Source organism: Propithecus coquereli, unplaced genomic scaffold (assembly GCF_000956105.1).
Source record: "Propithecus coquereli isolate 6110/MARCELLA unplaced genomic scaffold, Pcoq_1.0 Scaffold336, whole genome shotgun sequence".
Classification (NCBI taxonomy): Eukaryota; Metazoa; Chordata; class Mammalia; order Primates; family Indriidae; genus Propithecus; species Propithecus coquereli.
The window spans coordinates 1,261,645-1,280,323 of NW_012149019.1; the positions used below are offsets into that span (position 1 = coordinate 1,261,645).

The following is an 18,679-nucleotide window of genomic DNA, read 5'->3' on the forward strand; positions in this document are numbered from 1 at the left end:
GAAACTGAATCCCAATGCTATTAAGTAATTGACTTTTGGTCAGACAGACAGTAAATACAAAACCACAATTTAAACCTAGATGTTTTCTGAATTTAAGGATCATGTGCTTACTTAATCATTTTCCTGGATGGTTTTACAGTCTATAAACCCTTGACATTTAAATTAGGATACTTAAAGACTGCTGAGAGATATATAGACATGCAAAGATTTTTTAAAACAGCCTTATTGAGATATATTTCACAAACCATAAAATTCACCCATCTAAAGTGTGTGGTTCAATGTTTTTTAGGATATTCACAGAGTTGTGCAACCATCACTACAATCTAATTTTAGAATATTTTGATCACCCCCAAAATAAACTCCATAGTCATTAGCAATAAAGATATGAATACATTTTAAGGACTCAATTTCCAATTCCGTAATTCCTCAGCGTATTCCTTCCAAAACTGATCACCCTGAGAATTCACCTGCAGTAATGTTGTCATGCTGGTTTCTTCTTGTCCCACCTCTCCCTTCACAGCAACCCTTTCTAATTTTGTCACAAAGGGGCACTTGCATGGGCATACCTCTCGCATATCAACAGTTGCAGTACAGTATGTGGTCATGAAACAAAGAACCTGAAACAAAAAAATTATTTAAATTACATGTCATCAATGCCTCCTTTAGTCAAGATGCCACACAACCATGGTAGGGCTTCATGTTTTTCCTTGTCCTGTGCATTTTTCTTATATAAGGAAGTCATGCAATTAGAGGGGTAATTTGGCCTGTTTGGGGCTATTCCAAATTCAGAAAAAATGTAGAATTTGATGGCAAGGATAATGAATATATGTATTTATTAGTTTTACTTACATCTTCTAACTCTTATCAAAGGATCCATTGCTCCTGTAGGTAAGTCCTGTGAGAGTAAATCAAAGTGAACACTATAAGACATTGAAGGCATTGTTGCTTTTTTTCAACTAAGCTACAAATTCATGGCAAAGCTCCATGCTTTATCTAATGATTTTAGAATTAGAATTTTGAGGTGCTTGTCATGCAAGTGCTTATTAGTGTACTTGTTTAAATATAAAATAAGTTTAGGCTTTTTATGAGAGAAAATAAATCTGGATATTTTACTTCCAGTAGTGGAAGCTAATAATATGAACCAATAGTTTGCCAAAACAACTGGATTAATATTTATTTTTCTTTCAATATCAAGGAGCTAATAAGGTACAGAGAAATTACTGGGCCAACAAGAGGACAGAGACTCTTAAAATTTAAGCCTAGCACTTAGGGCCACTTTGGCCTCGCAGGAATTTGCTGTTCTGGCAGAGGCAACCAAGAGTTTGATTTGAACTTTTGTCAGTCTCATAAGGTTTAAACTCAGTAGTTGGGGGTTGATCCATGAAAATCACCCACTACTTTGGATGGATTACCTGAAAGTCTGTGCCCTATAAGAAGAAATAATATACATATGGTTGGAATCACTGAAGAAGAAAAACTAAATAGTGGAACAGAATGTGTTAAACCATGGTTTATCAACCTTGTTATAATCAACATTCTGGGCCTCATAATTCTTTGCTTAGGGGGACAATCCTATGTAATGTAAGATGATAATAAATATACCTGATCTCTATCCACTAGATGCCAGTAGCACCCTTCTCAGGTGAATAAAAATTCCTTCTCAAAATGGTAGAAAATGAGCAGCAAAGTAAACCAAAAGAAAGCACAGAAAGAGAAATAAAAAAGATTAAAAAGTAATTAATGAAGTAGAGGACATGGATTAACAGGCACTCATGTTACCTTCCAGAAAACTAGAAAAATTATAAGAAATAATGGGAAAAGCAGAGGGCCAAGATGGCAGACTAGAAGTGGCCTGTACAGCTCTGCCCTCACGGGAAGGATTGAAAGAGAAGACAGAGAGAGAAAGAGAATGGAGAACCACTGTTTTGAGTTCTCTGAGATTATTTGAGCAATTCATAGACTGCACTGCATCCAGAATCAGAGTGTATCCAATAGTTAACTAGATCGGATCCAGTTAGAGGCCTTAGGTAGGTTTTGTTTTTTGTTTTGTTTTATTTTGGTTTGGTTTGGCTTTTTGACATGGGTTTATCTCAATTCAAGGAGTCTGGAACTTTACCTTCTGACAATCATGCTAATTTTATAGGAATTAGGGACCCAGAACCTGTGCATTTTCAAAAAATGGGTTAACCTTACTTGAGAGAATTTAGAATTAAGATAGCCACATAGAGAAGTTTTAAAATTGTTTACTTGTGGTGCACGTTAGTAAAAAAGAGATCAAAGATCCTGCAAAAGCAAAGGGATGCATTTTTTTTAAATTGGTATGCGAAAGCATCTGAAAAATTGAATGAATCAAAAATCGCCTCCCTAAAAGATTTCTTATAAAAGGCAAAGGAAAGTCTTAATCAACAAACTCAGGTCATTACCAAAAAGGACTGTACCTTTACTGAATTAACCCCTGACTTCTCCTCCTCACTATCAGTCTTTACCCAAATATTTTGAGTCTACTAACCCTTCTGCTCAATTACCTTTTAACCCTGACGATAATGAAAAAGGGGGAGTTAAACAAATGATTTACAAAGTGATCAGCTAGGCCTGCCTGTCATAACCATTTTTACTCCACGGTCTAAAACTTAACTTAGAGTCATCTTGAAAGACTTCCTTAATCAAGGAAAAATCCTCAAAAATGTACCAAGGAATTTAGAATCATCATAGAAGTTTACAATCCAGAACTTGTCGACTTTTACCAATGCATTTGTATTACATTTGGACCTGGTGAGGCTGGAAAGAGGACATCAGCATCAGAAGGGAGAGAACCTAAGGAAGATATTTAAAGACCCTCCAAAATCTCCTCCTCACAAGGAGGGCCAAACGGAGCTAGAAAAATTACTGAAAACCTTTTAAATTCAATCTCTAAGGTTTTTCCACAAAAAAACTGATTGGTTAATCATACAATCTTGCAGACAAAAAGAAAAAAAGATGAACCAGTTTTAGATTACAGAGTTTACTTAGAAGCAGTATTTGTAAAACATTCTGGACTAGGAATACAAGGGGTATTTCCTGCAGAGACCGAAATGGCATTAAGGCCTCTATTTCTAAATGTACTTTCTCCTGAACTTCCTAACCTAATTTAAAAACCTAAACTAGGATGGAAGTTACTGCTATAGTTGAATTGGTGGCCTTAGCTTTTGAGAGGATCCTAGAGCAAGAAAAAACCCAAAAGACCAACAAGCTTATGTCTCTCCACTTACAACTACAGGGGCCAAGACCAAAGGGATCCTCTTATCTTCATGTTAAACTGCAACAGAGAGGTTCTAGAAAGAGAAATTCTTCACCCCAAGGTGTCTGCCTTCATTGCAACCAGGACCCTGAGAGAGACAGTGCCCAATCCTGTCAGTCCACCAATGAGCTTGCGTCTTTCAGTGGGACTGTTTCACCACCAGGGGGAGCTCATTGATGGGGCTCCCAGGGACTCTGGTAGATTGTATCCCTTAATGCCTTTAAATAACCATGGGGAAACAAAAAGGAAGATAAATGGGAAACCCTGCACAATTCTGGTGGATACCGAGGCCACCTTATCTACCATAAACCCCACTTTAATAAACCAACAAATCCCTTGAAGTAAAAATGTCATTTCTGTGCTGGGGGTTTTGAATCAAGTTCAAGAAGTTCTTCTATGTGACCTGTCCAAGTGACATTGGGGCCATTTTCAGAAAAACGTTATCTTTTTACTATGTGCTACTGTGACAGTAAACTTGCCAGGGTGAGACTTACTTCCAAGCTAAACGGCCTATGAAATTCTCTTCAGGGGAAGAAATAATCTTAATTTTCCTTACTCCTCTGAACCAGAACTATTGTGCTCTCTGCAGGCAGAAATCGGTAAGATTCAAACTCAGGCCTGTAACATCCCTGACCTTTCTGAAATACCTGAATGTTTGTTGGCATCTTCCTCAACTGAAATAGGAAGGGTTGAAAGTGTAGAGCCTTTAAAAGTCCAAATAGATCATTCTAGACCTTTGCCTAAATTGTCCCAGTATTTACTAAGGCGTGAAGCAATCCAGAGTCTTCTGCCAATTGTATGGGATTTAATTAAACAAGAACTTATAATTTCACCAGTTAAATTCTATCAATTAAAAATAAAAATGGATGAGGTAGGAGATTTGTTCAATATTTACAAGCAATTTATAAAATTGTGATACCAAGATCTCCTGTATTTCAAACCCTAATACTTTGTTGTCCAATGTGCCCACTGATTCAGAATGGTTCTCAGCAACAGATGTGAAGGAAATTGTTGCCAACAGATGTAAACTGTAAGAAATTCTGCATAATAAAGACTTACTTTTTCCTTTTAACTTCTCTAAGGTACATATTACCGTTTAAAACAAAAAGTATAACATTGTCCTCTGACATTTTTTAGGAATGCATACCTGACATATATGACAACTGTAGGGGAAGGCATGACAGGGTGTGGGAAATGCACTTAAGGTTGCAGTGTTTGCACATTTTACGTGAAGTAGAGTGATATTAGCCGTGAGTGGACTACAGAAAGTTAAGGATGCATATTGTTATTCCTATTGCAGGCACTAAAATATAATGTAAAAAAGTATAAAGAACCAACTGATGGTTTAAATTGGAATTCTAAAGAAAAGAATGGAAAATTTAAATAATCCAAAAAAGGCATAAAAAAGGGAACAGAGAAATAGAAATATAAAAGACAAACAAATTGCCAATAATAAAATCCTACACCTAATCCAAATATATCATTGTTATTACATTAATGGTAATATATTAATATTAAACACTCCAAATGTAAGGCAGACATTGTCAGAATAGATAATAAAGCAAAACACAATTATATGATATCTACAACAGACACACTTTAAATATAAAGATACAAATATGTTGAAAATAAATCAATGGAAATTATATACAAGGTAAATAAAAGATAAATAGACTGCAGTGGCTATTTTAAGGTCAGATTAAGTAGACTTCAAGACAAAGGGTATTACAAGATATAAATAGAGGTATGTCTTAGTTATAAAAGGTTCAATTTTCCAAGAAAATCTAATGATCATAAATGTATATGAGCCTAGTAACAAAGGCTTAAGTTACATAAAGCAAAAATTAACAGACCCAGAAATCTAATGATCATAAATGTATATGCACCTAGTAACAAAGGTTTAAAATATATAAAGCAAAAATTAACAGACTCAAATAGACAATTCCGCTGATCATATTAGGAGGTTTTAACACCTTTGTCTAATTGATAAAGCAATTAGTAAATACATAGATCTGAAAAACAAATCAATCACCTTCAGATAATTGATATTTATGGAAGATAACACCAAATGTTGAATACATATTAATTTCAAATGTACATGATATGTTCACTACTACAGATAATACACAGGACCATAAACACATCTGAATACATTTAAATGTATTGAAATAATTCCATATATGTTCTCAAAACACCACAGAGTGAAATCAAAAATCAGTGATCATAATATATCTAGGAAAACATAAAATATTTTAAAATTAAATGCACTTCTAAATAATCCATGGATCAAAGAAGAAATCACAAGGGAAATTAGAAAATATTTCGACTGAATGATAATAAAAATACAACAGATCAAATTTTGTATAATGCAGTTAAAACTCTGTTAAAAAGAAAAAACTAGCCCTTTATGCTTACATTAGAAAACAAGAAAGGTTCTAAAATTAATTATGTTAGTTTCAATCTCAAGAAACTAGAAAAAAATTAAACCAAAATTAGGATAGCATAAGATTTAAAAAGATAAGTGTACAAATCAATAAAATAGAAAATAGGTACATCAGATAGAAAATTTTAAAAGCCAAAATTTGTTTCCTACCTAAGTATTCAGTGACAGATGAATTTTTAAAAAGTGGTATATATACATATATTAGAATATAATTCAGCATTAAAAGGGTGGAGATCCTGCCATCTGAAACAACATGGATGAACCTAGAAGGCACTATGCTAAGTGAAATATGCCAGGTAATAGAAACAGAAATACTATATGATTTCACTTATATGTATAATCTAAAAAAGTCAACTCATAGAAATAAAAAGCAGAACTATGGTTACCAGGAGCTAGAGGTTGGAGAAAATGGGGAGATGTTGGCCAAAGGATACAAACTTTCAGTTTTAAGATGAATAAATTCTGGGGATATAACATACAGCACAGTGACTATAGTTAATGATACTGTATTATTTACTTAAAAATTTGATAAAAGAGTAGATTTTAAGTATTCTTACCACACACACACACACACACAGAAATAATTATGAATGATAATGGATGTGTTAATCAACTTGACTGTGATAATCATTACATAATGTATTTGTATATAAAATCATCATGTTGTATGCCTTGAATATATATAATTTTTACTTGTCAATTAAATATTTTCAAAAAGCCAAAAGTTCTTTCTTTAAAAAGATCAACAAAAGTGATAGACCTCTTATTAGTCTGATCAAGAAAAGAAGAGAGAATACGTATTACCAATAAAAGAAATTAAAGAAGGATTATTACTACAGATCCTAAAAGAAAGATAAGGGAATATTACAAACTTCTGTATGCCAATTAATTTGGCATCTTTGATGAAATGAACAAAATCCTTTAAAAATACAACTTCCCAAAATTAACACTAGATGAAATAGAATATATAAATGCTTATATATATTAAAGAAATTTATTTTTTTAAATCAAAAACCTTACCACAATGAAAACTCCACACCTAGATGGTTTCAATGATGAATTTTATCAAACATTCTAGGAAGACATCACACCAATTTTACACAGGTCATTTCAGAAAATAAAAGAAGAAACACTTCTCAAATAATTTCAGGAGTCTAACTGCACCTGATAAAACAAGACCAGAAAAAGATATTACAAAAAAGAGATAAAATTACAGACTAATATTTCTCATGTACAGAGACATAAAAATCCTTACAAAGAATTAGCAAATCAAAACCAATAATTTATAAAAGATGATATATCATAATCAAGTGAAGTTTATCTCAGGAACGCAAACATTCACTTAATATTCAAAAATCAGTCAATGTAATTCAACATACTAACATCATAAAGAAGAAAATTTTAATTATTTTACTAGATGTAGCTTTGATGAAATTTTACAAAGTATAATGAACAAGTTAAATACAGATTAGAAACAAGTAAAAAAGGAAGCAATAAATAGAAAAGTTGATTCTTTAGAAATAGAAAAAACAATCCTGAAATTTATATTGAACAATAAAAGACCCCAAATATCCAAAGCAATCTGAGCAAAAAGAACAAAACTAGAGGCATCATACTACCTGACTTCAAAATATACTATAATCAGCATGGTACTAAGATAAAAATAGATACATAGACCAATGGAACAGATTATGGGACCCAAATATAAATCCACGTATTTATAGTCAATTCATTTTTGACAAAGGCACCAAGAACATACAATGGGAAAAGGACAATCTCTTTAATAAATGGTACTGGGAAAACTGGATAACTGTATGCAGAAGACTGAAACTCTAATTCTTACCAAAAAAAAAAATCAAATAAAAAATGATTAAAGACTTAAATCTAAGACGTGAAACTATTAAACTGCTAGAAGTAAACACTGGGAAAATGCTCCATGTCTTTTGTCTGGGCAAAGATTTTTTGTGTAAAACCTAAAAAGCAAAAGTAGGCAATAGGGTTAGTTCAAGCTAAGAAGCTTTTGTACAGCAAAGGGAAAAAATCAACAAAGCAAAGAGACCGCACACAGAACGAAAGAAAATATTTGAAAACTATCCATCTGACAAGGGGTTAATAACCAGAACATGTAAGGAGCTCAAACAACTATACAGCAAAAAAACAAATAATCTGATTTGAAAATGAGCAAGAGATCTGAAAAGACATTTCTCAAAAGAAGACGTGAAAAAATGCTCAACATCACTAATCATCAGAGAAATGCAAATCAATACCACAATGAAATATCATCTCACCCCAGTTAATATGGCTTTTATTAAAAAGAAGGGGAGTCACGATTGCTGGAGGGGATGTAGAGAAAGGGGAACACTGTTGGTGGGAATGTAAATTAGTGTAGGCACTATGGAAAACAGTGTGGAGGTTCTTCAAAAAACTGAAAATAGAACTACCATACGTTCCAGCAATTCCACTACTGGGTATATATTTAAAAGAAAGGAAACCAATATATTGAAGAGATATGTGCACTCCCATGTTTATTGCAGCAGTATTCACAATAGCCAAGGTATGGAATCAACCTGAGTGCCTATCAATGGATGAATGGCTAAAGAAAATGTGATATGTATACACAATGGGATATTATTCAGCCATAAAAGAGAATGATATTCTGTCGTTTGCAGAAACATGGATGGAACTGGAGGTCATTATGTTAAGTGAAATAAGCCAAACACAGAAAGACAAATATTGCATGTTCTCACTCACATGTGGGAGCTAAAATAGTGTATTTCATGAAGGTAGAGAATAGATTGGTGGTTACCAGAGGCCAGGAAAGTTGGGGAGGGTTTGGGGGGGTAGGAAGAGGTTGATTAATGAGTACAAATATACGGTTAGGTAGAAGAAAGAAGACCTAATATTAAATAGATCAGTAAAGTGGCTATAGTTAATTGTTATCTATTGTACATTTCCAAATAGCTAGAAGAGAATAATTCAAATGTTCCTACCATAAGGAAAAAGATAAATATTTAAGGTGATGGATATCCATTTACCCTGCTCTAATCTTTACACATTATGTGAATTTATTAAATTATCACATGTACCTCCAAAATATGTACATCTATTATGTATCAATAAAAATTTTAAAAATAGGAAAGTTGATAATGGTAGAATGAAAGATATATATGAATGTTAGAGATGAAGCAATGCAAAAATTAACAGACATGGAGGATGGAATGAGAAAGTCCAGTATTTATCTGATAGGAATTAAAAAAAAAACAGAATAAAGATAATTCATTGACAATTAAGAGATAAATATGGAGAACTATCCATTTGATGAAAGTCATGAATTCTCAGATTGAGGAAGCATAAGAAGTCCTAAACCAGATGAACAAAAATATATCCTCTCCTTAAATTATATAGAAAAGTTAATATCCTAAATACAACACGGGGGTGGGGGGGAACCAGAATACCTGAAAACAATTAAACTCATGCTTTTAAAAGCAACAGTACAGTCTAGAAGTCAATGAGGTATGTTTGTTACTAAAGAAACAAAACTATTGAACTGGAATTCTAAACCCAGTTAGAACTATATTCAAAAGTGAGGGTGAGTTAAAAACTAGAACTAGAAAAATTAACATTCTTGAAAGAATTACTGAAAATTGAAATTCTACAAAAAGAAAATGAAACCAAGAACCCAGTGGGCAAAAAACAAGCACGATAAAAGAAGCAAAAGTAGGAAAAGATTGGTAAAATATCATAGAAAATCTAAATGAATTATTACCATTAAAGATAGTAATGATTATAATAATAATAATAACTAATTTTGATAAAATAAGATGAAAGATAGGGAGAGGGAAGCATTTCAGAACTAATGTCCTTGTGTCATTAGAAGGTAAGACAAACAAGATGTTTTCATTATATCATGCTAAAACTAATTATTCATCAATATTTAAAATTCAAGAGCTTTCTCATAAAAATCTTACTTTCCATTAACTTTAACATACATTTTATAAATTTTAGTTTAATGATTATGACAATATAAACAGAATATAAACTTCTAAAACAAAAGAAGAAAAGTAGGGAAGCATTCAATCTGGTAAAACCAAGAGGTGCTTGAAAGCAGAAAAATGAAGAGCAAAAAAGAAAACATGGTGAATAGAAAATAATAGCGATTCCCATTTATACTTGGTCTCTTTTAACTCATTATCCTTGCCTTCTAGGACGATGGCGAACCACTTGTTCAGCCAAACAAGACGTATAATGCAAAGAAGTCGTTTTACAAGTCCTCTACACAAAAGTAAGCATTTTCCCAGTAGAATCTTGACTTTAAAATATATCCTGGGTCCTATGAGTAATTCAGAGGACATCAAACACATTTACTTAGTCATGTTTGATTGCCAAAATAAACATGTCAAGGAAGAGTATTAAAGAACACCTATGCTTAATAGAATAAAACCCAAACAGAAAAGAAACGGTCAGAGAGTGACAGGACATAAGAGTACAGTGTTCTAGAAGACAGTGGAGGAGAAAGCTTAAGAGAAGAGAGCCATTGACTCAGTTAGCAAAGGTATTGAGTACCTGTTATGAGTCCATGTCCTAGGCTGTGAGATCCATCAGTGCATAAGGGTGACAAAGATCTCTGCTCTCAGGATCTCTCATTCTAAAGGGAAACAGACAATAAGCAAGAAATATAATAAGAAAGCATATACATAGACCATATCTTAGAAGGTGATAGAGAAGTCGGTGAAAAAAAAAGAAAAAAGGTAGAACAAGAGAAGATTAGGAGTGCCACGTGCACGGGGTAGTAGACTTCAGTGATAAACGGGAGGGTGGGAGCCCTCCTTGAGTGATGAGATGTGAGCAGACATGGGGAGGAGGTGAGGGAGTAGCCACGCAGATATTTAGAGTGACTATATTCAGGGCAGAAGGAATGTAGAGCAAAGGCCCCATGTTGGAAAGCGTGCTTAAGGTGTTGAGGAAGAACAGGAGGCAGGGTGCTCGGAGCAGGGTAAAAGGAGGAAGGAGTAGCAGAAGAGGTTAGAGAAGTGCTAGGAAACAGATCTTGTAGGGCACTTTAAGCAACTGTGGCTATCAGGACTGTCATTCCAAGTGACATGAGGCTTTAGCAGAGACGTAGCGAGATCGGACTCGTGTATGGAAGTTATCACGGTGGCTGCTGTGTTCAGAGTAGACTGCGTGTGGGGAGAAGCCAGGAGACCTGTTAGGAGGCTGTTGCTGTCATCTAGGGCAGAGATTGACGGTAGCTTGGGGGAAGGCTGTAGGAGAGGAAGTTGTAAGCAACAGTTGACTTTTCGATACATGTTGAATGTACAGCCAACCCAATTTCCTGGTTGGAGGTAATGAATCTGAAAGAAAGAAGTGTCAGAAATGATTCTAAGACGTTGGCCTGTGCAGCTAGATGGACTGAAGCTGCCATTACTTAACAAGATGAAGGCAGGGGGAGAAGTCACTTGTGGGTATGTGCAAGATAAAGATGTTCATTAGACATTCAAGTGGATATGTTAAACAGGCAATGGGATATATGGATTTGGAGTTTGGGACAGAGGTCTGGGCTAGAGAAATAAATCTGTGTGTTGTGGCCTCTAGAAAGGTATGTAAAGCCACAGCACTGGATGGGGACACTGAGGGAGGGGTGCAGTCAGAGAGTGCACAAAGCGCCGGGTCCTGACATCTGTACACTCAAAAAGAGAAAAAAGAGACTGAGAAGGAGCAACCACTAATGTAGGAGGAAAAGAAAGAGAGTCTAGTGCCTGGAAGGAAAATTAAGAAAGTGTTTTGGGAAGAAGAGAGTGATTAACTGTTTCACGTCATGCCAATAGTTCAAGTAACTGAGCATGAGTGGTCGGGTTGACCAGTGGATTTAGTGTTCAGCAAAGAGACGGAGCGGAAGCCAAAATGCATGGCACGATATGGAGGAATGGATGGAGAGGAAGAGAGAAGCAGCAGGAAGAATTAAAAAACAGCAGTATGTGTGGCCCATAAAGCACTTCGTGTCTGCTCACTTCCTTTCCTCTCGTGCTCTGAACGCTGCCAACAGGCTTCCCTTGGCAACTTCATTTTTTCAATCAAATTGAAGGTATACCCATTACCAAATACAGTTTGACAAAATACATGTATGAATACCTGCTATCCCAAAGGTTGATGAAAATACAAAAGAATATGATGTGAAGTTGGACTTCGGAGTCTTAGACAATGTGAGAAAAGAGAAGGCTCCAGACTTGTCCACTTGCGGGATAAGAGACTTTGGCATCCTCCAATCTCTTTGGTCTCAACTTTTTTTCATCTTAAAAATGAAGGATTATAACTAAACAGCCCCAAAATTCCTCTTTGGCTTTTGGGTTTGTTTCCTACTGTATTCTTATCTTGGTTTTTATTTAAAAACCTTCTAGTAGTCATTTCAGAAATAGTTTATTTAATAAAGCAATAGTTAAGTATCATGATGAAACTTTACTCGGAATGTAAAAGTTTTTTATAAAACAAAGTATCATACATAGTATTTAGTAGCTTCTCTTTAAAAACATAGAAGTTTTTCTAGGGAAAAACTTTTAAAACCTCCATGGAAAATTCCACAAAATATTAATGAAATCTATCAGAGGCTCAAACAGTGAGTTATCTTTTGAGCTTTGATTAACTTTTTAAGTGCAATGCTAGTCAGATATTATGTCCGAAAATAACACTTAAGTCCCCTACAATTAAAACTATTTTATTGTGTTTAGCATTTTTATGGTACAGTGATTTCAAAATGAATGAATTCAAAGTATACTCACACACTGTGAAAACACTATGGACCCACCACTGAGCTATTTAGCTTTTCCAATATTTACCTTTTCTAATAGTATGTCCTTTAATCTTCACGACATTCTTATGTGGTCAATACAATTTTCGTTTTAGTCCTTATTCACTCTTATTGTAAGCACTTAGCACAGGCCTAGAAATACAGTCGTCTCTGAATAAATATTTGTTGATGGAATGAGGATCACTGGTAACTCTTTACGAACTGACTTTGACTAACAGCGGGAGTTTTTGAAGGGTATGCCTTTCCCGCAGAATGGAAGCATCAGCTTTAGCAGCAGCTTTGGATATGGCAGGAGCAGAGTCCAGGGATCCATCTATCTTGTCAGAATACAGTCTCTGGAATGAGAGTCGTTGCTTGTTTTTCATTCAGGATCAAATTAGAATTGGTTTTGCTGGGTCTATAAAGTATCTCTGTCAAAAAGCACAGCAACTTTTAAAACTCTAAATACAAAATGGGACCTTTAGCTCCACATCCTATGTATAGAGTAATGATTGCATTTAACAGGATAGCCACAGCCCTTGTACCATGCTCAAGATTTGTGCAATTTGGCCGCATTAGTGTGGAATAGTAGGAATGCTGCCAACTCTTCAGAAACAGATAATCTGGGTCATCTTAAAATTTTGCCTTTTACAGTGGATATTGTTATGAACTATACCAGTTATTGTGACTGTAATAATTCCATAGAGCTTATGAAGGTGTCCCTTGGGATAAGATGCTACCACCAAAACTTGATCCAGAAGAAACAACTTTGGAAAAAGCTGCAGACCTCATCTCACAGTGTTTTACACTGAAAAGATATGAAAGAGCGCCAGCAATAACTCAGGTTAGCCAACAGCCTCGAGCAATAATGTATTTCTTACTGTTATGAAATGAACTCCACAGCTTTAAGTCAAAATAACACTTATTTTATTGTTAAGAATTACATAAATAACTAAGCAAATATATATCTTTATGAAACTGAAAGTTCCATAATCATACAAGTCATTGATGACTGCAAATAGTTTGATATTATCAATATTGAAAACTTTTGTTTACTATTTAAAGACTACCTCTTTCTCGAAAGCCATTTGCAATGACTGTGTCCATTTTTGAAATTGCAAAAGAATGAGTAAATAATGAAAAATACAGGGAAAAACAATTTCACCAGATTACCAATGCTGAGGATAGTTCTTGAAATAGGATCTAGAACTTAGATTTGTACTTCCACGGCAAAACAAAAAGATCCTTGAGTCATAGATTGCTATCTGGTATTATCTCTTACTATGTGATAAAACAAAGCGTACCAACTGATCAGTAGTGATGTCCACTCTTTTCATTTCTAAATATCAAGAAGAATTCATCACATGAGTTATTGTATCCATACGACAGCCAGGATGCTTTTCCTAAAGTGTGAATCTGTTCATGGTACTTCACTCATTAAACCCATCCTTTTTTATAAAATCAAGTTGATATTCCCTGAGATTACATATACCCAATTCTCCATTATTTGCCCACAGCCACCTCTTTAGCTTCGTCCCTGCCCCATTGTCTTCCCTCTGCTTTCCATTCTATCACCCAAACATCACCCTACATTGTGCTGTCCTGTCTCTGCTGAACTTCTCTCAGGTCCTCAGGCCCGCCATGCTCCTTCCCAGGAAGGTTTGCAAGAGTGTTCCAAGGCCTTCACCACTCTTTCTGTTTGTGCATTTGTGCCAGGCGAAATCCCACGCATACTTCCGGTCTCATCGTGGCCCTCACTTTTGACCTCCTCACTAGATTCCGTGTCTCTGCTCTGTGCTTGCAAAACACCTTGTATTAATATAACACACCCAAGTTTTGTGCTGTATCTCACTGAATGGAGGCCTGGTTAAGCCCTTGGACTACTTCTCATAATAAAGTTTTTGAATACATAAAATGTGTTGGGCTAAAGAGGAAATCAATTAAATTAAAATACAGGTCTCAATATAGACCCCAAGAGGTCCATTGACCCCAGGTAAAGACCTTGCAAAATTTCTTCAGCTTTTATAGAGAAAAATGATGATAAGAGAGGAAAAACATAACTTTAGTATAAATGCTCAAACCTGAGATTTTTACCTGGAAGTTAAAATCAATTAAAAGAAAAATTAAAAAAAAGTTAAAATCAGTTAAAAGAAAAACTAAAAAAAATCTAACTATTTGTAAAGGATCTCTAAACTAAAAATATTCCTATGTCTTGTGAAAATGGGTCATTTTATTACATATTCCTTGATGTTAAATTATATTAGCATATAGTATATGGGCTGGAAAGGAAAGACTGGCCTAGGGCCGCAGAGGTCCAAATGGGAACAGCATGTAGGACGACAACTAAATCCAGACCTTTCCCAAGTGCTTCCATCCAAACGGGGGGAATGACGAGGCAGATTCCAGCTGTGAGGAAACCAATTGAAATTGGGAGTCTGGGACCAGGAGTGACTCCAGACAAAACCCAGGAGGGGCTAAGGAAGTTTGGACTGTGCTTTTTCTAGAGAGCCGGGGGCTTGGCTATGATGTGGAGAGAACTGTAAAGGGCACTGGAGTTTTATACCAGAAATTGTAATAATGTGTTCATTAAATATCTGTCATTCACTTTGATGATGATTTTAGATGGTTGGTGGACTCTGGGACAGATTTCAAACAAGATCTTTCCTGGCACCAGTCAAACCAGTTAATTTGTAAGTTTATCTCCTAAGATTTTCATCACTAGATTTTTCACTCTCATGTATTTAAGAATCTGAAACTCTCGCTCATGGGTTAGAGGGACAGGTGAGAGGCACATCCCCAGAGACTGGAACTGAGACTATGACCCGAATCCCAGGACAGTTGCTTGGAGTCGCCCACTTTCTTTCATTTTCTCTTTACTTTCCTTAAAATTTAGGATGTTAAATGTACCACAACCATTTTAAAACAGGGAATGCTTTATAAACAGTTTTATATAAACTATTACAATGTTGCAAAAGTCCATATAAAAGATTATAAATTATTTTCTATCAATTTTTGTATTGTATAGTTATTTTGTGTTACATTAACGTTAAAAACTATGGCTTTATTACTAATACTTCCTCTTATGTAATTTTGTGCATTTAGTCTAAAAAAACTTGGTATTTCTGGCTTCGACAATGTCAGTATTTTGCCTCTTTACTTTTGTTCTTACCACGGCCCACAATCCAGGTCATCACCTCTGTTTGCATTTTTCAAATTTATTTTTGATTGTTTTATATACACAAAATGTATAAATAAGAATATGATATAGTCTATCCATCCTAGCTTTAGAAATAAAATGTTACTGACATGATGGAAGCCCCCTTGATACATCTCCCTTCCTCAGGGATCACCACTAGTATGCTGCACTGGATGTCTCACATTTTCATGCATTCTTTTTAGCCTTTAAAACATGTGTGATATTGCATCCTTTGTTTAAAAACTCAGTGTAAGTGCTATCATACATATATTTATGCAGCTTAACATTTTTGCTCAGTATTGTGTTTGTAAGATTCATACCTCTTGATATATGTGTCTCTAGCTATTCATGTTCTCTGCTGTGTAGTATTCCATTGAATGGATATACCAAATCTATTCATCCATTCTCATAATTTAATTTTTTCTGATTTTTTTTTTTTGGCAGTGGGTACAATGTCCACATACCTTCACATACCCAAATATAAAAATACTTCAAGGTTTTATATACACATACTATGTCTAGAATTGCTGGGTCAAAGAGGTGTACACTTCTCTACTTTTCTGATATTGCCATGTTCTTCTCCAAATGAGTATACCTATGGGCTCTTCCACCAGCAGTGTTTCAATTCCTATTACTGCACATTGTGTCCAGTGTGGGGAATTTTCAGTTTTAAAAAAAAAACTCTAATCTTATAAGTATAAAATTATACTTCATTGTAATTTCAGTTTATACCTACTTGGTTGCTAATAATAATTTTTGGTAAGTTTATGACTTACTTGGATTTGCACATCTGTCGATTTCCTGCTCATACACTTTGTCCCTTTTGCTATTGTGTTGTCTTTTACTTATTGATTATAGAAATTTTTATGTTTACTTTTCTGGATAAAAACCCTTTACTAATAACATGCATCAAAGTATCTCCTTCTAGTCAATGAATTCTCTATTTTAAGATGCACTTTGCTGAACTGAAGTTTTGAATTTTAGTGTAATTGAATTCATCAGCATTTTCCTTCAAATCTTGTTATTTTTGTGGAGTTTTAATAAACTTTTTCCTGCCTTGAAATAATAAAGATATTCTCCTTCTTTTCTTACATTTTTTCTAAAATATTTAAAGTTCTGGTTTTCACATTTACTTTTTTAGCCTACTTGATATTCACTTTTACTTATGATAAGAGCTAGGAACCCATTTTCTCCACATGAATAAGCAGTTACCCTAGTTCAGAGGAATGAGGAGACTTTACTAAATAGTTTAATGAGGAGTCTGTAGCAGGTTGGCTGCAACCTATCAGTGGTGAGTCACAACCAGCATTTCACAAAAATCAAATACAATATAAAATATAAGAGTGAATCACATGGAATTTTAAAATAGAAATATGTAGTGTTCAACAAATTCTGTGGCCAATTATGAAAAATAGTGTGAGACAAACAAACATCACACAAGAATAATATATGCTGTCTGGGAAAAAAATTATTCAATCTTTTGCTCCCTGGACTTTCATCTCATTTTCTGGTTTGGTTCATATTGTACATTTGATTTCATATTTACCTAATCATGATTGCAAAGCAAAATGCAGGAGATGTTTGTCCACAGTCAGCAAAATTAATGAGTTTTTGCTAAATTTTAGTTATGAAAAAACAATATCAAGGATGACATTTTTCAAATCTTTGACAATGGCACCACTTCAATGAGACCATTATAAAGCACCTTTTACAAGGGATTTTTAATTATTAGAAGTAAAAATAATAATGAAATGAAATCTATGAAGCCATAATCAAGTTTGACTGCTGGATCTGGAAATGCAAATCATGACAATACTCAGAAGAATATTGAGTCTTGCAAAAAAACATTTTATTGAGCTATACCTAAAAATAATGTATAAGATTTTTTGATAAAGTTACTGAAATTGTGGTTTTGCCAAATGTATAAAACACCCTGATTTACACTCCAGTGTACAATGAATGGTAATAATTTAAATAAAAGATTGAAACAGTCAAAAAGTGAAAGATCCTAGTATAGACAGCATGCTGAAATTGTTGATAATCCCATTTAAATATCTTTTATAAAAGATGGAAATTTTTAGTACTAATTCTTAATACATGAATGTTAATTTTTAAAACTTTATTAGCATTTTTAACTTATATGTGGTGGTGCTATATATATATAACAAATAGCTCACCCAGATGATAAACTTTTTATTCCAGTTTATATAAATCTAATGGATGTTTTTTTGGTGATAAACCAGTTGGCAAATGAAAAGCTACATATCATAGTCAGTACTGCCACCCTGCAGAATTCTCGAGGGTGCTGTTCACCCCAGAAGCTTCCTCCATGTGAATGTTGCTCACAGGGGCTGCACAAAAACCTCTGTGTGATGCTCCTAACAGAATCCTCTATAGTCTCCAAACCTAGCAGCAACAAGATGCCCTTCCGCAGGTGAATGGATAAGCACACCAGAGTCCACCCATGCCATGGAATACTACTCAGCAATGAGAAAGGACAGATGCAACACACGGCAATAGGATGGGTCTCAAATACACGTTACTCAGTGGAAGCTGCCAGACCCCAAATGTTATGTAGTGTATGGTTCCATTTATATGACATTCCAGAAAAGGCAGAACTATATCTTGAGATAATTTCTGTTTAAAATTGCAAATTTTGAGAGTCCAATTCCTATGAGATGGCTCTGAAAACCTTTTACTTTAATTAGAGAATCACTGTAATAATTTGATATTCATTAGCTTAATACTAATAATCCAATTGCCTCTCTTTTCTCTTTTTCTAAGTGTGAGTCCAAGTTCTAGAAGTAAATACATTCCTTTCTACACGTAAGTAATGTTTCTCAATGTTTGAAAAAACACCAGATCTTTTTTTTTTTTTAGAACCAAGAAGCAATTTTTTGTTGTTGTTGTTGTTGTTTTATTTTATTTCAGCATATTATGGGGGTACAGATGTTTACATTACGTATGTTGCCCTTGGTCCCC

General features: G+C 34.5%; 1 protein-coding gene across 1 annotated transcript in view; it reads left to right on the plus strand.

Moving 5' to 3' along the window:
• Nucleotides 1–18,679, plus strand: part of LOC105815463 (chromosome unknown open reading frame, human C7orf72) — a 48,353-nt gene that overhangs the window by 11,389 nt on the left and 18,285 nt on the right. Inside the window, exons 3-6 of the mRNA XM_012650624.1 lie at nt 9,926–10,002; nt 13,207–13,345; nt 15,124–15,191; nt 18,482–18,523. Of these exons, the coding sequence (XP_012506078.1) occupies nt 9,926–10,002; nt 13,207–13,345; nt 15,124–15,191; nt 18,482–18,523 (326 nt within the window). The remainder of the gene's footprint in view (nt 1–9,925; nt 10,003–13,206; nt 13,346–15,123; nt 15,192–18,481; nt 18,524–18,679) is intronic.